This window comes from Peromyscus leucopus, chromosome 1, assembly GCF_004664715.2.
Source record: "Peromyscus leucopus breed LL Stock chromosome 1, UCI_PerLeu_2.1, whole genome shotgun sequence".
NCBI classification, from domain to species: domain Eukaryota; kingdom Metazoa; phylum Chordata; class Mammalia; order Rodentia; family Cricetidae; genus Peromyscus; species Peromyscus leucopus.
Genome location: NC_051063.1, coordinates 38,677,192 through 38,692,837, shown reverse-complemented (window position 1 = coordinate 38,692,837; position 15,646 = coordinate 38,677,192). Strand labels below are relative to the sequence as shown.

The 15,646-nt window shown below is 42.3% G+C and overlaps 1 protein-coding gene across 1 annotated transcript in view; it reads left to right on the top strand.

The window, feature by feature from the left end:
- LOC114696715 (eukaryotic translation initiation factor 4 gamma 1-like) overlaps positions 1 to 14,897 on the top strand; it is a 45,316-nt gene extending 30,419 nt beyond the window's left edge. Inside the window, exon 3 of the mRNA XM_037198767.1 lies at positions 10,731 to 14,897. Coding sequence (XP_037054662.1) covers positions 10,731 to 14,425 — 3,695 coding nt within the window. The 3' untranslated portion in view covers positions 14,426 to 14,897. The remainder of the gene's footprint in view (positions 1 to 10,730) is intronic.
- The last annotated feature ends 749 nt before the right edge of the window (positions 14,898 to 15,646 follow it).

Here is a 15,646-nt window from a genome sequence, read left to right as displayed (position 1 = left end):
AGAGGTGGTGTGGGGCGGGTGGTTTTTTCGTCTTTTTAATGGGTTTTGGGTCTGGGATAATTTTCAGTATTTAAGGGGGTTAGTTACAAGTTATTGTCAAGGGTTAGGATAAAGGCTAAGCAAAGGAGATTAGATTTAAGGTTCTTGTTTAAAAAAAAGAAAGAAAAGAAAAAGACAATTACTAGTTTTAAATACTTTACATTGGATTGGATTGTTTTATATTGTAAACAAATTTGAAATTGATATTGTTAGAAAATGCTATATGTATATTTCTAATTGTATTTATACCATTCATTTAACAATGTAATGCAAATTTCTGATCCTTGAATGTTATTATTATCAACTATTAGGATATAAAGAAATGAAAGCTAGTAGTTAGACATTATAATAGAACTTGTAGTCATATTAGATATGTTTTAAAAATTGAGCAGAGATGTTTTAGACAGGTCATCTTCAAACCCTTCAGAGATCTACAGAATATGGCATTTAAAATGTTTTAATAACTTAGAAAATTTTTCTTTTTTGAGACATGTCGGCTCCTGGCAGTACCAATCTACTTCAGAGAAAATATGGGTATTGAAGAAACTGCATATGGAGTCAACTTTCATTGTGGCAAAAGTTAGCCACTGGACAACAAAGTATCCTCATATCAACAGGACAAAATGGACAGACAGAACACAAAACAAAGGACTACTGATTCTTGCCAAAACAAGTGTGGTTATGGCTTTATCAAAAGGCATCTTCTGAGGCCAGGACAATATGGCCCCATCCCTGAAGTGGCCTTCGAATCCAGAAAAGGTACGGTGCCCTTTTCTTCGAAGGCAGCTTAACAGGCAGAGGGCGGATGGCTTCTGTTGTACAATGGAGCAGCAGCTGAAAGCTCATGCCTCTCGAAAGTAGCCTGGCATTTAATAGAGGGATGTGGAGAAAAAGGGGATGCTGAGATGAAGCCATATATACACAGCCAAGAAGAATGAACAGCTGAATTAAAAAACTGTCAACAATTTCCAGAATTTAAAATCCTGAATCATGACAGGACACTAGTGGAATTCAGGTGTTTCTGGTACATGGACTGCTCTCACCCAATGTGAGGTTGAACTGTTGACCTTGTGTACATCCTACTTCACAAATGAGTCTGTCAGATACACTAAGCCTATAGGCTGAAGATGATGCCCCAACACTGCGGAGAAACCTCAGGTGACTGCCCAGGCAGCTGGCTGTTTCTGTCAACTCAAATTTTTTGGAAGTTGCTTGCATGCACTTCCTGTTTTTTATTTTTGTTAGCTAATATTATTTCCTTCTTGGGTCTCTGAGGGAGTTGAAGATTAGTTAGTTACGGTTGAAGATTAGTTAGTTATAGTTGAAAATTATTAGGATAGAAAGTACATTAGATACATCTTGGATTTACCAAAATAGGATAGATAATGGAATTATTTTCTCTGATTTGTCAAATACCTGTTTAGGTATTTATTACTTGTATATATTGTATATAGTTATTATACTTTTGTGTATAGTTTTTCTTTTGTTAGTTATTATCTTTTGCTTTTTTTCTTTTTATTAAAATAGAAAAGGGGAAATGCGGTGGTATTCTAATTGTACTGAAATGTGATTTTGATTGTATGTTAATAAATAAAGTTGCCCGGGGGTCAGAGCTATTATAGCCATAGACAGAGTGTGGCGGTGGTGGCACACGCCTTTAATCCCATAGATCTCTGTGTGTTCAGGGATACAGCCAGCATTGGAGACATATGCCTTTACGACCTAGGGGGCTGTACATTCAGACAGTGACGAGGCAGTCACGTGTTTGGGTTTACAACCAATGAGAAGGCAGAACAATAATATTATAAAAAAGACATACAGACAGGATATAGCTCTCTTTCGGGAAGCTGGGACAGCAGAAGGAAGGGTGAGATCTTTGCTCTGAGTTCTGACCTCTTGGCTTTCTCTTTTACATTGTTTCTGTGTTTCTTATTTAATAAGACTGTTGGATACATCAACACAGAAGCTCACACAAAACCTAATTTTCATGATGAAAGAGTTAGATCAGGGAGCACTGATGTGGACAGTAAGAATCAAGAGGCAAGGAACAGTAAAATCAAGTATACCCAAGTCACTTAGGGACTTGACAGTAGTGTGGTTGATGTTTGCAAATGGACAAGAGTAGGAATGAGTATCTGTGAGAAAGTGAGGTAGCTGTACTTTGTAAGGGTAGAATAGCATCCCGGGAGTCCCCCTGTGCTTTTAAGTGAAATGAAAATATTAGAAGAAAGAAGGGACAGTCATATGAGATGGTTCACTTGATGTTTAGAGAAGACAGAAATCTCATATAGAAAGAAACAAGTACATGGACATCTTAGTTCCTAAATGGGTTACTGGAGTTATGCAAATCTACCTCGATTTAATGATGAGGGAAACTAAGACACTTAATTCTATTTCTACAAAACTACTTGTACATTTCCTGCACATTTACAGTGATGAGAGGCATCAGGATATGGAATTAGCTTCAGTCAGATAAAGACATGGATGCCAGGCCTGTCTCTCATACCCTTCCTTCTTTCCTGCTGTCTTGTGGCCCAAAGCTACACAGAAGACTGAGACAGGAAAGTGAAAAGGAGGGGAGGTACTTGAGAACCCAGCCAGGGAAATTCCACTTCTGCAAGCTGTAGTTGAGATTATTTCTCCTTTTCCTACCAAGTTCCCCTGCATGAGGCCCACCGGGTAGGGCAGGATCACTGTATTGCACTTGATACTGGAGCTTTAAATCCTCTGAGCTGAGTGAACACTCTAACAACCTAAGGTGATTGCAAGTGCATTCTACAAAAGACAGTCAAGGAATCAAAGAGGAAGTTTGACAGAATATGGTCAGATACAGGTATTAGAAAATAAAAATTAAACCATTTTATTTTCATTCTTAAAGTCCAGGAATAGGAGCACTGTTTCACTGTTTTATTATTTTGTTTTGTTTTGTTTTGTTTTGATTTTTCACATAAGCCTGTAAATACTTCCTCAGGAGTGCTAAGAAATGCTTGGAAAAATAAACTAGTGTGAATTTGTAGGCAGTGTTTTATGTTAGAGGTCTTTTTCCTGCTTTTGAAAGTGTCTGATCTTGTATTTCTCTGGAGAGACCCTTTACAGAATTGACGTGAGAGGAGAAAGACCACTTTTCAAACCTCCTGACATTTCTTTATCCAATCAGAATTTTTCATCACCATTTTTGCAGGATCTGGAAAGAGACATCTTGTTTGTTGCATAGATTTGGTGGAAAAGATAAAGTTTCTTTCGTAAAGATATTGAACCAGAAGTCAACCTTCAACTGATGCCAGATAAACACGTTCTAGAAGATGTGAATGGATTACACTGCTATTGTAGCAAAGTCTGTCAATAGCATCTGAGGGTTTTCAGAAGGATGCACCCAACCCCAACCCCACCCAGGAGTGGTGAGCTCCCACAATCTGGCTCTGTGATATGGTTAGTTCAGTAGGATGCTTTCTTCTCTGCTACACTTTGCTGCAGGCCGCAGGAATATATCATAAGAACTCAGCTGGTTATGGCAAAGTCACTACCTGGAGGGATCAGGGAATTCCTCCAGAGGAAGCCAAATCCCAAGGAGTTTTTGGTGTTACTTGGCTTGTTATATATCAGCTGTATTCTGTTATGAAAATTATGTGTGCCTTCATAGTTTTCCCAATTGACTTTTCCCTAAGAAGGGCTAACTGTGGACTGATCACTCTCTGGACATACATATTCCAGATATTTGGAGAACAGCCTCAGGAAAGGCTTTCTCTGAAATCAGAATATCTCCCTTAGCTACTTTCAAGGACTACAGGAAACACCACCCAGGTGGGCGCCCAACTTCCGAGGACTAACAATGATAACAGCCCACATGCAAGTCTCCTGACTTACAGTAAATTCCACAAGGAGACACCGCCTAGGAGAGGTGGATGTTAAGTAATAGCTCTACACAATTTAGTTCGGACCCTCCCTTTATATACCAGGACTTCCAGGGCATAGGGAGGAGAAGAGAAAAGAGAATGGAAGAACTAGATGGGTAAGAACTTGAGAGGAATGAACTGAGATGGGGAAGAACTAGATTGAAAGGCTAAAAGAGAGGACTAGAGGAACGAGATGGAAGATGAGGAAGAGCCATATGGGGAAGAACAAGATGAGGAAGAGCCAGATGAAAGAGAAGGAGATGAGAGAGGAGCTGATAGGGGAAAGAACTAGATAGATGAGAACCTAGAAGGGACAAAACTAGATGAAGGACTTAAGATAGAACCTAGAGGGAACAGTAGATAAATATAGAGAGAAATCAAGCAAGAAAAGAGCTGGACATGAGAACAGAACTGAAGCTGTGTATAAAGGATGTTATACCAGAGGAATTAAAGCAAGTGGACTATAGAGCTCGGTGTGCTGAGATTCTATTTCCTGAAAATAGTCCTCGCCATTAGTAGTTCTCTCTCCTGAGCCCCTGGGATGTATAATATTGAGGCTGGTTCCTCTAAATTTACAAGAACACTTCTACAGTATGTGCTGAAGAGCTGCCTTACTGCAGTTTATACACTGTGTTAGAGCTTGTACAGAGGTCCATCCTGTTCCCTATCAGTACTATCTGGTCTCCTAAGAGAGCACATCAATCCCAACCCTCACAGAGAGTGACTAACTCATTCTAGTTTGCCTGAGACTTCCCTGAGTTTATCATTGGAAGCCTTACTCATGAGCTATCCATCCATTATGACTGGTAAACCTGGGTGAGGAGTCTGTCAGGGGTCTCAGATTGAATGCCAAATCCTGGGAGAGACATCCTTTCAGAATCTTATTTAAACCAGGCTCTGAATAAAGGGATACACATTGCACTATATTATTATGAAAATAATATCCATGAAAAATGGATGCCATGATAAAGAAAAAGATGATTGATATAGTCAAACATCTGCATGTTCTGTCACAGCCAAGATGTAATCATTGAGGACCTATAAAGACAGAAGAGTATCACTGATTACCTCATAGAAATGATGAGTTAAAGGAATAGAGATCATAGGAAACAAACTGCAAATGAATCTTAATCACATGAAAGCACGCTTATCCACATTTACATAAGAGAAACGCAAATTGATAATTCAATACAGCTCAGTTCTTACCAATTGGCCTGCATCCTAAGCTTCTATAGCTTTCTCTAGTTTTGAGACTGTGATGAGATAGGGCTCTCACACTTTGTTGGCAGGGTTGTAAAACAGTACATTGCTTATGGTCAGGATTTAGATGATATCTAAGCAAAAGCACATACCTGTTTCTCCTTTTCTAGTGGTGACTCCATTTCTTGGAATCTACTTCGAAGTTATGTGGGCAAACATGAATAGTATTACTCCCAGGATTATTAGTAATGGCAAATGTTTAGATGGGAACTTGAAAATGATGATTAAGTTAATTATTCCAGAAGTTTTGAAAATGAGCAGTGGGCATCATTTTTGAAGCAATGTTCAAATAAAATAATATCCACTGTTTGGGTGGATTGCTACTGTAAAAACTGAATCCTGAACAAGAAAGTGAAATACTTGTTTTAAAAGAGCTTGTAGTTATGGCTGAAGCTAGATGGATACAAACAATATCAAGAATTAGTAAGCATGGTTGCTATAGTGTGGCCTAATATTAGAAGAAACTACAAGCTACAAAAATAGAAGGAAAAATAACAAGAGTGAGTGTAAGTATAGTGTCAAAAATCATTGGAGATGCCCACTGACCTTGGGGATTTAATTCACGTGGCTTATCTGGCTCCCAGTCTCTATGCTCTTTCCAGTCTCTAACTTATTTGACAACCCAGGTATACTTACAACCCTGTCCACTCACAATCCTAGATATATCTTCTAGATTGCATAGATATGCACATATGCCTCTAGAAACTGTTCCTGTTTGTAACAAGTGGCAGAGTAGGGTCTAGAATGCACATTTATTTGAGACCCTTCAACACCCATTTCCACTCTTGTCCTCTCTGCTTTTCATTGCTGTGATAAATGCCCATGACCAAAAGTAACATGGGAGAAGAAAAGGGTCATTTTAGTTTCCACTTTGATGTGACAACCCATCACTGAGTGAAGTCAATACAAGAACTCTGTTGTTATCACTGGCATGTGAGTGCCACTTATCATACCTTTATAGATACCTTGACATGGTAGTCATTGTTGTATTTCATATGTGTTATAGCTCAGTAGGGGTACTAGCTTCTTCTTTCTCTTGGCAGCTTGCACAGCATTTTCTAGTAGCATGGAGGCTAGATTGCAGGGAAGGGCGTTCAGGTCAGGCAAACCTCAGTAGCTCATGCCGAGGGAACTGAATGTAGCTTTGATTCTGTCGTTGTAGACTGTCATTCTCATTCTGTTCTTGAGCTGTTGGTTGACATTTTGTGGCACAAAGTGAATCATTTTTTTTTTTTTTACTCTTCTATTGCACAATACATCCCAACCACAGATTGCTCTCCCTCTACTCCTCCCAGTTCCCTCTCACCTCCTCTTTTCCCCAGGGAAGGCACTATAGAAAGTAGAGACAGAAACAAAGCACTTTTTACTATTTCTGAGCTGCTAAATGAAACAAAATAATAGTACTTACCCACTTTTGGTCTTTACGTAAAGCCCATTTACATAAACCTAAATTCTGTTATTGCCTGAGTCAATTTGAGTTCAAGGTTTAGTATGTGAAAATAAAAGCATTTGAATGGCTAGTGGAAGGGATGTGATTTCAAGGGAAAAAAGTTCCATCATTGTGAAAAAGCAGACATAGATTCAACTTGGCAATTGACTACACCTTAGGCTTGTCATTATACTATTCTGTACTACATTATCCTCAGCTTTAAATTTAATGATAGGATGTCTGTTTTGCTTTATATTACACAATGTTGTGAGCATCACATAAAATAATAATTTTGAGTTAAGACAAAAACCTTTGAAAACTCTGCACTTAAATTAGAGGTAATATTACTACTATCAGAAGATCTTGAAGCCATCAGCATATTTATTTTAATACATTCTTTTTCCATGCATTGCAAGTGACAGGAATAATTCATCAAGATTTGCACTTCTACAAAACACTCGATGAAAACAAGAGTGGAAGTTTCTAAAGCAAAGAGGATTTCATTAGGCTGCTTAATATGAGTATTTATAGCCAAATTGTTTCCCAATTGACTCTGCAATACTCATTTGTGATTCATAATTCTTGGTGAATAATTGCAATTATCATATGCTTAATGAGACAGTAATTCCCCTCTCTTCTCTTTATTTCCTTTTAGGCAGAACCTTGCATTTAATGGTATGTGCATCAAAAACAGTCAATCTGCTAGAAAGCTGAATACCTACCAACCCCAAAATCCAAGTCCGAGGACATGAACAAATGTTGCACAAATGGAACAGAACAATACATACAAATTAGACTGGGAGTGATCTTCCTTCTTTTAGATAATTATAAAAGCCAAGATTTGAACACTGTATGTGCACATGCTACATGCAAAATGTCTCTTAGGAAATCCCTAAAGAGGGTCCTGAAGGGGTGTAATTCAGTGGGTAAAGTGCTTGCCTTACAAGGACAAGGACCTGAGTTTGAGCTTCAGAAGTCAGGCATGGCGATATGCACTTAGAGTCCTGGCACTGTGGAGGAAAATGCAGACAGATGTTTATCTAGCCTAATAAGTGAGCTCCATGCTAGTGAGAGACCCTGTCTCAAAAACAAGGTAAGCATCATCCTGCAGAACAATACCAGTACTGAGAAGTTATAATCTGGCTTCTTCCACAGCCATGTTCATGTATGCTCTCACCTTTGCATGTGCACAGATGTACACACATACACACCACTCTAAATAATACAAATAAATGAGTCAGTGCATTCTATTTTAAAGACATTCATTTTTCTTTGACTTCTGTGGTGGTAATCCTATTAATGTAGGCTCAGAGCCTTGTGATCAGCCCATGACAACCATACCTAAGTCCCATGGATAAGAACCACATGCATGACGCTATACATCATAGCTGAGTATGCTTGGGTAGGATGCATGAATTCTTAGAGTTCATGTTGTGTGGTAAATGGAGCCTGTGGTTTGGACTCATTCTGATCCTGCACAAAATTAAACATCCAACAGGTAGCAATACTTCATGTCTCTAAAGCACAATTTCTTCAATGGTAGCTCAACTATCCTTTTTGGAGGTTATTTGAAAGATTAAATGATGTGAACGCAATTGGGCACTTTCTCCACCCCCTGCCTTGCAGAAATTGATCACATTTTCAATAAACAACACACTGTTCTTCCTTTCATATCCCTTCAGTCCTCATACGTTCACAGACGGAGGGAATAGTGTCTCTCAGCCCTTTTTCCTCACCCAGGTATGGAAAGAATTGAAGTCGTCACTTCCAGGCACTCTTGACCTTTTCCTCCACTGGAGAACATGAGTGTTTGCTTAATGGAACCATGCTGTCAGTGAATGCTTCATATTAGGAAGGCTCTACATTATCTCACTGAGGTCTCTAAGTGTATGCTTAAATCCCTGGGAAGGTTAAGGCTAGAGAGTTCTAGCTGTTTCCTTTCAGCAACTCTGAGAAGTTAAGCAGGGTTGGCATTGTACTGCAGGTCTGGTTGTTTTTGACTCTGAGGAAGAATGATAAAGCCTCTCTTAGCCTCAACACAATGTCACATTTTTCAACTACCATGTTTATTTAAACATGGCCCTCCAGTCAGCCTGATTTAGGGCAAAGAATGATCATAAGCATTCTTGAACTTCATTGGCCTTCACCCTCAACTTCTTCAAAATACTTTTATTGAAATGAAACAAGTTAGTTGACATGTGCAGAAGTAGCTGGTGTGTAATAGTTTATGGATAAACAGATCCTGTTTCTATTCTTCACTCACAAGCTCATGTTTGCATAATCCGCTGTAAGATAATTTTGTTAGCCTTGCCCCAAGATTCTCTGACTTTTCAAAAGATAAAGTAGGTGAACAATGAGGAACTTGATAAGTTTCCTCAAAGAAGACATAGAAAGCAAAAACTGGTCATGAAAGGATTCCTGTATTTATAGACAGTGTCATATGTAAAAAAAAAAAAAAGATGGATTTTGTCAAACTTGATTTAAAGTTTTAAATTATGTAAATAAAAACAACAACAACAACAACAAAAACTATGTCCAGAAATAGAAGATGGAGTTGGATTCAAGATCTCCTTTCAAGGACCCAAGAACCATATAACTCACCTAGCCAAAGTATACCTAAATGTTTGTTACACAAGGAGGTAACTACTTGTTTTGTGTAAATGAACAAAGAAGTATCCATGAACAGTATCCAGAAAGTGGGCATGGTACCTTGAAGCAGCTACTGAGATGTCCTTTTATTTTTGCCAATGACTGAATAGAGACAGCTACAGAAGTGTTTGGAGATAAATTTCCTCTCTCTCAGTACCTCTCCCAGGCTGGTGTTCTCCAGCACCATACAATACTTACATGATCTTATCTAAGATTTATTACATCGGTGGGTATTAGGAAGAGGAGATACCACAAACTTCATTTCCCAGAAGTGAAACACAACCCCTTGGGCAAGTGGTCAGTGCAGATTCAAAGTGCCCTTCACTTACCCATTTTTGCTTTTAACACACTGGCTTGCTGTCTTCACAGAACAGCTCTATATGGCTATCCTTAAAAAAAAAATCAGAAACAAAATTTGTTCTTTGAATTTGATACCTTTTTGGAGAGTAGTGTGTATTGTCACTAATTTCATAACCTTTTGGTTTTATTTTGACTCTTTAAAATTTTTTCATAAGGTATAAATATTATCTCAAAATTTATGCAATCAATATATATGTATATATACGTATATATACATATATTTAAACTTTTTGTCATATTAGTGGTGATACAGAATACTAACTAATTCCAGAAAAAGGCTTTATATAGCTTCCTGTAATTGATTTCAGGTTTGAGTCTCTATCAGGTAACTAGGAACTAAGTTTTTATACTCTGGATGCACATAACAAATATTGATCCTTTAACTTCTTTGAGATCTGCTGCATATGTTTAAGTTTTCTGCAATGAACCATGAACATAACAGCAAACTCTGAAATCTCTAAAAGGATGATGGGGCCCCACAATGACCATTCAACCTGGAGTATAATAACACTACTAAGCTGTAAAACACCACTAAAGATCAGCTTTGGACTACAAACTGCTAAGGACAAATTCGAGGTGGCTAGCTGAGATGATCCTGCCTCACAGACTACTCTAGCCAGGACTCGAGACGCTACACTTTTCCATTATGCAGAGACTGGACAATAAATGATACAACTACCTCCCCCAGGACTTGACAAGTAACCCAAATTTTTCTTTTCAGGATCCTCTAAAGATGCCAGTGCCCCCAGACAGCAGGAAGTAAATTTAAGAATATGACACTTACATTCCCAAAAGGTAGGGTGGATGACTTTTGATTATTCAATAGCTTATGGATATTTGTCATTGTTTAGGGTGGTTGGTTACAAGTTGTTATTGGTAATGGTTAAAAAAAAAGCTGAACAAAAGAGATTACATTCAGGGTTCTTGCTTTGAAAAAAAAAGAAAGAAAAAAGGAGGATATAAAAATGATAGGATAAAAGGGTAGATTATTAAATCTACTCTGAAAAGAAAAAAAGGGATATAGATATGATAGGATATAAAGGTAGATTATTGAATCTACTCTGAAAAGAAACAGGGGGATATAGAAATAGGATAAAAAGATAAGGTCCCATCTGAGGATCTGGAACCAGAGGTGGAGTCAAGCACAGAGCCAGCTTCTCCCCCTCTTTCAGCTTGTGCTTCAGAATCACCTGTGCCCATTGCTCCAACTGCCCAACCTGAGGAACTGCTCAATGGAGCCCCCTCGCCACCAGCTGTGGACTTAAGCCCGGTCAGTGAGCCAGAGGAACAGGCCAAGGAGGTTTCATCCGTGGCACCAGCCACCATTCTCTCCGCCACTCCACCTGTGGCTCCTTCAGACACCTCTGCTCAGGAGGAAGAAATGGAGGAGGAAGAAGAAGGCGGGGAAGGTGGGGAAGCCGGGAGTGAGAAGGGAGCAGAGGACCCTCCCCTCGACAGTGCTCCTGTTCCAGCCCAGTTGTCTCAGAATTCAGAGGTGGCAGCAGCCACCCAAGTGGCAGTATCTGTGCCAAAGAGGAGGCGGAAAATTAAAGAGCTAAATAAGAAGGAGGCTGTGGGTGACCTTCTAGATGCCTTCAAGGAGGTGGACCCAGCAGTACCAGAGGTAGAGAACCAGCCTCCCACAAGCATCAACCCAAGCCCAGAGTCTGAGGGCAGCACTGTGCCCCCACAGCCTGAGGAAGCAGATGAAACTTGGGACTCTAAGGAAGACAAAATTCACAATGCTGAGAATATCCAGCCTGGGGAACAGAAATATGAGTACAAGTCAGATCAGTGGAAGCCTCTGAACCTTGAAGAAAAGAAGCGATATGACAGGGAATTCCTTCTGGGCTTTCAGTTTATCTTTGCCAGTATGCAGAAACCAGAAGGATTGCCCCATATCACTGATGTGGTCCTGGACAAGGCCAATAAAACACCACTTCGGGCGCTGGATCCCTCCAGACTACCTGGCATAAACTGCGGCCCAGATTTCACCCCGTCCTTTGCGAACCTTGGCAGACCAGCCCTAAACAACCGTGGGCCCCCAAGGGGTGGGCCAGGTGGGGAGCTGACCCGAGGGCCGGCTGGCCTGGGACCCAGGCGATCTCAACAGGGCCCACGAAAAGAAACACGAAAGATCATTTCTTCGGTGATAATGACTGAAGACATAAAACTGAACAAAGCCGAGAAGGCCTGGAAACCCAGTAGCAAACGGACAGCCGCTGATAAGGATCGAGGGGAAGAGGATGCTGATGGAAGCAAAACCCAGGACCTGTTCCGCAGGGTGCGCTCCATCCTGAATAAGCTGACACCCCAGATGTTCCAGCAGCTGATGAAGCAAGTGACACAGCTGGCCATTGACACTGAGGAACGCCTCAAAGGAGTTATTGACCTCATCTTTGAGAAAGCCATTTCAGAGCCCAACTTCTCTGTGGCTTACGCCAACATGTGCCGCTGCCTCATGGCGCTGAAAGTGCCCACTACAGAAAAGCCAACAGTGACTGTGAATTTTCGAAAACTGTTGTTAAATCGATGCCAGAAGGAATTTGAGAAAGACAAAGATGATGATGAAGTTTTTGAAAAAAAGCAAAAAGAGATGGATGAAGCTGCTACGGCAGAAGAACGGGGACGCCTGAAAGAAGAGCTAGAAGAGGCCCGGGACATAGCTCGGCGGCGCTCTTTAGGGAATATTAAGTTCATCGGAGAGTTATTCAAGCTGAAGATGTTAACAGAAGCAATAATGCATGACTGTGTGGTCAAACTACTTAAGAACCATGATGAAGAGTCCCTGGAATGCCTCTGCCGCCTCCTCACCACTATTGGCAAAGACCTGGACTTTGCCAAAGCCAAGCCTCGAATGGATCAGTATTTCAACCAAATGGAAAAAATCATTAAAGAAAAGAAGACCTCATCTCGAATCCGTTTTATGCTGCAGGATGTACTGGATCTGCGGCAGAGCAATTGGGTGCCACGCCGAGGGGATCAGGGTCCCAAGACTATTGATCAGATCCACAAGGAGGCTGAGATGGAAGAGCACCGAGAACATATCAAAGTGCAGCAGCTCATGGCCAAGGGCAGCGACAAGCGTCGGGGTGGCCCTCCAGGCCCGCCCATCAGTCGTGGCCTTCCACTTGTGGATGATGGTGGCTGGAATACAGTCCCCATTAGCAAAGGCAGCCGCCCCATTGACACCTCACGGCTCACCAAGATCACAAAGCCTGGGTCCATCGATTCTAACAACCAGCTCTTTGCACCGGGAGGGCGACTGAGTTGGGGCAAGGGCAGCAGCGGGGGCTCAGGAGCCAAGCCCTCAGAGACAGCTTCAGATGCCACTCGTCCAGCTACTAGTACCTTGAATCGCTTTTCTGCTCTTCAACAAGCATTACCTGCAGAGAGCACAGATAACAGGCGTGTGGTACAGAGGAGTAGCTTAAGCCGGGAACGAGGTGAGAAGTCTGGGGACCGGGGAGACCGACTAGAGCGGAGTGAGCGGGGAGGTGACCATGGGGACCGACTTGATCGTGCCAGAACACCAGCCACCAAGCGAAGTTTTAGCAAGGAAGTGGAGGAGCGGAGTAGAGAGCGGCCTTCCCAGCCCGAAGGACTGCGCAAGGCAGCTAGCCTCACAGAAGATCGCGGTCGGGATCCTGTGAAGCGGGAAGCCACCCTACCTCCGGTGAGCCCTCCAAAGGCTGCACTCTCTGAGGATGAGGTGGAGAAGAAATCTAAGGCCATCATTGAGGAATATCTCCATCTCAATGACATGAAGGAGGCAGTTCAGTGTGTCCAGGAGCTGGCCTCACCCTCCTTGCTCTTCATCTTCGTGCGGCATGGCATCGAGTCCACGCTGGAGCGGAGCACCATTGCTCGTGAGCATATGGGCCGGCTGCTGCACCAGCTGCTCTGCGCAGGGCACCTCTCGACGGCCCAGTACTATCAAGGGCTATATGAAACACTAGAATTGGCTGAGGACATGGAAATTGACATCCCTCATGTATGGCTCTACCTGGCAGAACTGATAACACCCATTCTCCAGGAAGATGGGGTGCCTATGGGAGAGCTCTTTAGGGAAATTACGAAGCCTCTGAGACCCATGGGCAAAGCTACTTCTTTATTGCTGGAGATCCTGGGTCTCTTATGCAAGAGCATGGGTCCCAAAAAGGTGGGGATGCTGTGGCGAGAGGCTGGGCTGAGCTGGAGGGAATTTCTAGCAGAAGGCCAAGACGTTGGCTCATTTGTGGCTGAACAGAAGGTGGAATATACCTTGGGAGAAGAGTCTGAAGCTCCTGGCCAGAGGGCACTTGCCTTTGATGAGCTGCGAAGGCACTTGGAGAAGCTGCTCACGGAGGGCAGCAGCAACCAGCGGGTGTTGGACTGGATAGAGGCCAACCTGAGTGAGCAGCAGATAGCATCCAATACATTAGTTCGAGCCCTCATGACAACTGTCTGTCATTCTGCAATTGTCTTTGAGAATCCTCTCCGAGTGGATGTTGCAGTGTTGAAAGTGCGAGCGAGACTGCTGCAGAAATACTTGAGTGACGAGCAGAAGGAGCTACAAGCACTCTACGCCCTCCAGGCCCTTGTAGTGACCTTAGACCAGCCTGCCAACCTGCTGCGGATGTTCTTTGATGCTCTGTACGATGAGGACGTGGTGAAGGAGGACGCTTTCTACAGCTGGGAGGCCAGCAAGGACCCCGCCGAGCAGCAGGGCAAGGGCGTGGCCCTCAAGTCTGTCACCGCCTTCTTCAACTGGCTCCGCGAGGCTGAGGAGGAGGAGGAGTCTGATCACAACTGATGGCGGGTGGGGCCGGCCGGCCGGGGACTTGGAGCCATGGACACGTGGATGGCCCAGCCAGCCAGCCGCCTGGACTGCAGGGGGGCGGCGGCAGCGGCGGCGGCGGCGGCAGTGGCAGTGGGTGCCTGTAGTGCGATGTGTCTGAGCTAATAAAGTGGCTGATGAGGCAGGATGGCTTGGGGCTGCCTGGGGCCCCCCTCCAGGATGCTGCCAAGTGTCCCTCTCCTCCCCCCGGGGCACAGAGATATATATAAAGTCTTGAAATTTGGTGTGTCTTTGCAGGGGGGAGGGGCACTACCACCTGCCTCTAGGGTCCTTTTTTATTTTCTGAAATCACTCTTGGGACTGCCGTCCTCGCTGCTGGGGGCATATGCCCCAGCCCCTGCACCACCCCTGCTGATGCCTGGGCAGGGGGAAGGGGGGGCACGGTGCCTGTAATTATTAAACATGAATTCAATTAAAAAAAAAAAAAGAAACAGGGGGATATAGAAATAGGATAAAAAGATAGATTATTAAATCTACTTTTAAACCAAAAAAAAATCTACTTATTTTAAATATTTTGCATTGATATGAATCTTTGTATATTGATACAAAATTAAGATATTTTTGTTAGAACATACTATGCATACATTTTTAACTTTTTCAAGGTACTGTACCTATACAGCTCATTTAACAATGCAATGCAAATTTCTAGTCCTTGAAAGTCATTATTATCAACTATTTAGGATAATAAAGAAATGCATGTTAGTAGTTAATCACCTATTACAATTGAACTTGTAGTCATATTAGGTATGTTTTCAAGGTCAAACAGATATATTTTAGATAGACAGGTTGTCTTCAGACACATCAGAGGTCTATAGAATATGGCATTTAAGATGTTTTAGTAACACAAGTTCTTTTTATATGACAATGAGACATGTCTGCTTCTGGCAGTACCAATCTACTTCAGAGAAGATGATGGGCTTCAAAGAAACTCCTTATGTAGTTTACTTTCTTTTGGCAAAAATTAGCCACTGGGCAACTTGCCTTGACCGCTAACACTATGCTGTCCAAATGGGACAACCAGACACAAAAGAAAGGACTGCCAAACTTTGCCAAGACAAGGTAGGAAGGCCCTTCAGAAAATCCTGCTTCACAGATAAGTCAGGCAGATATGCTAGGCCTGTAGGCTGAAGATAGATGCCCCAATATTACAGAGGAACCTTGGGTGACTGTCCGGGG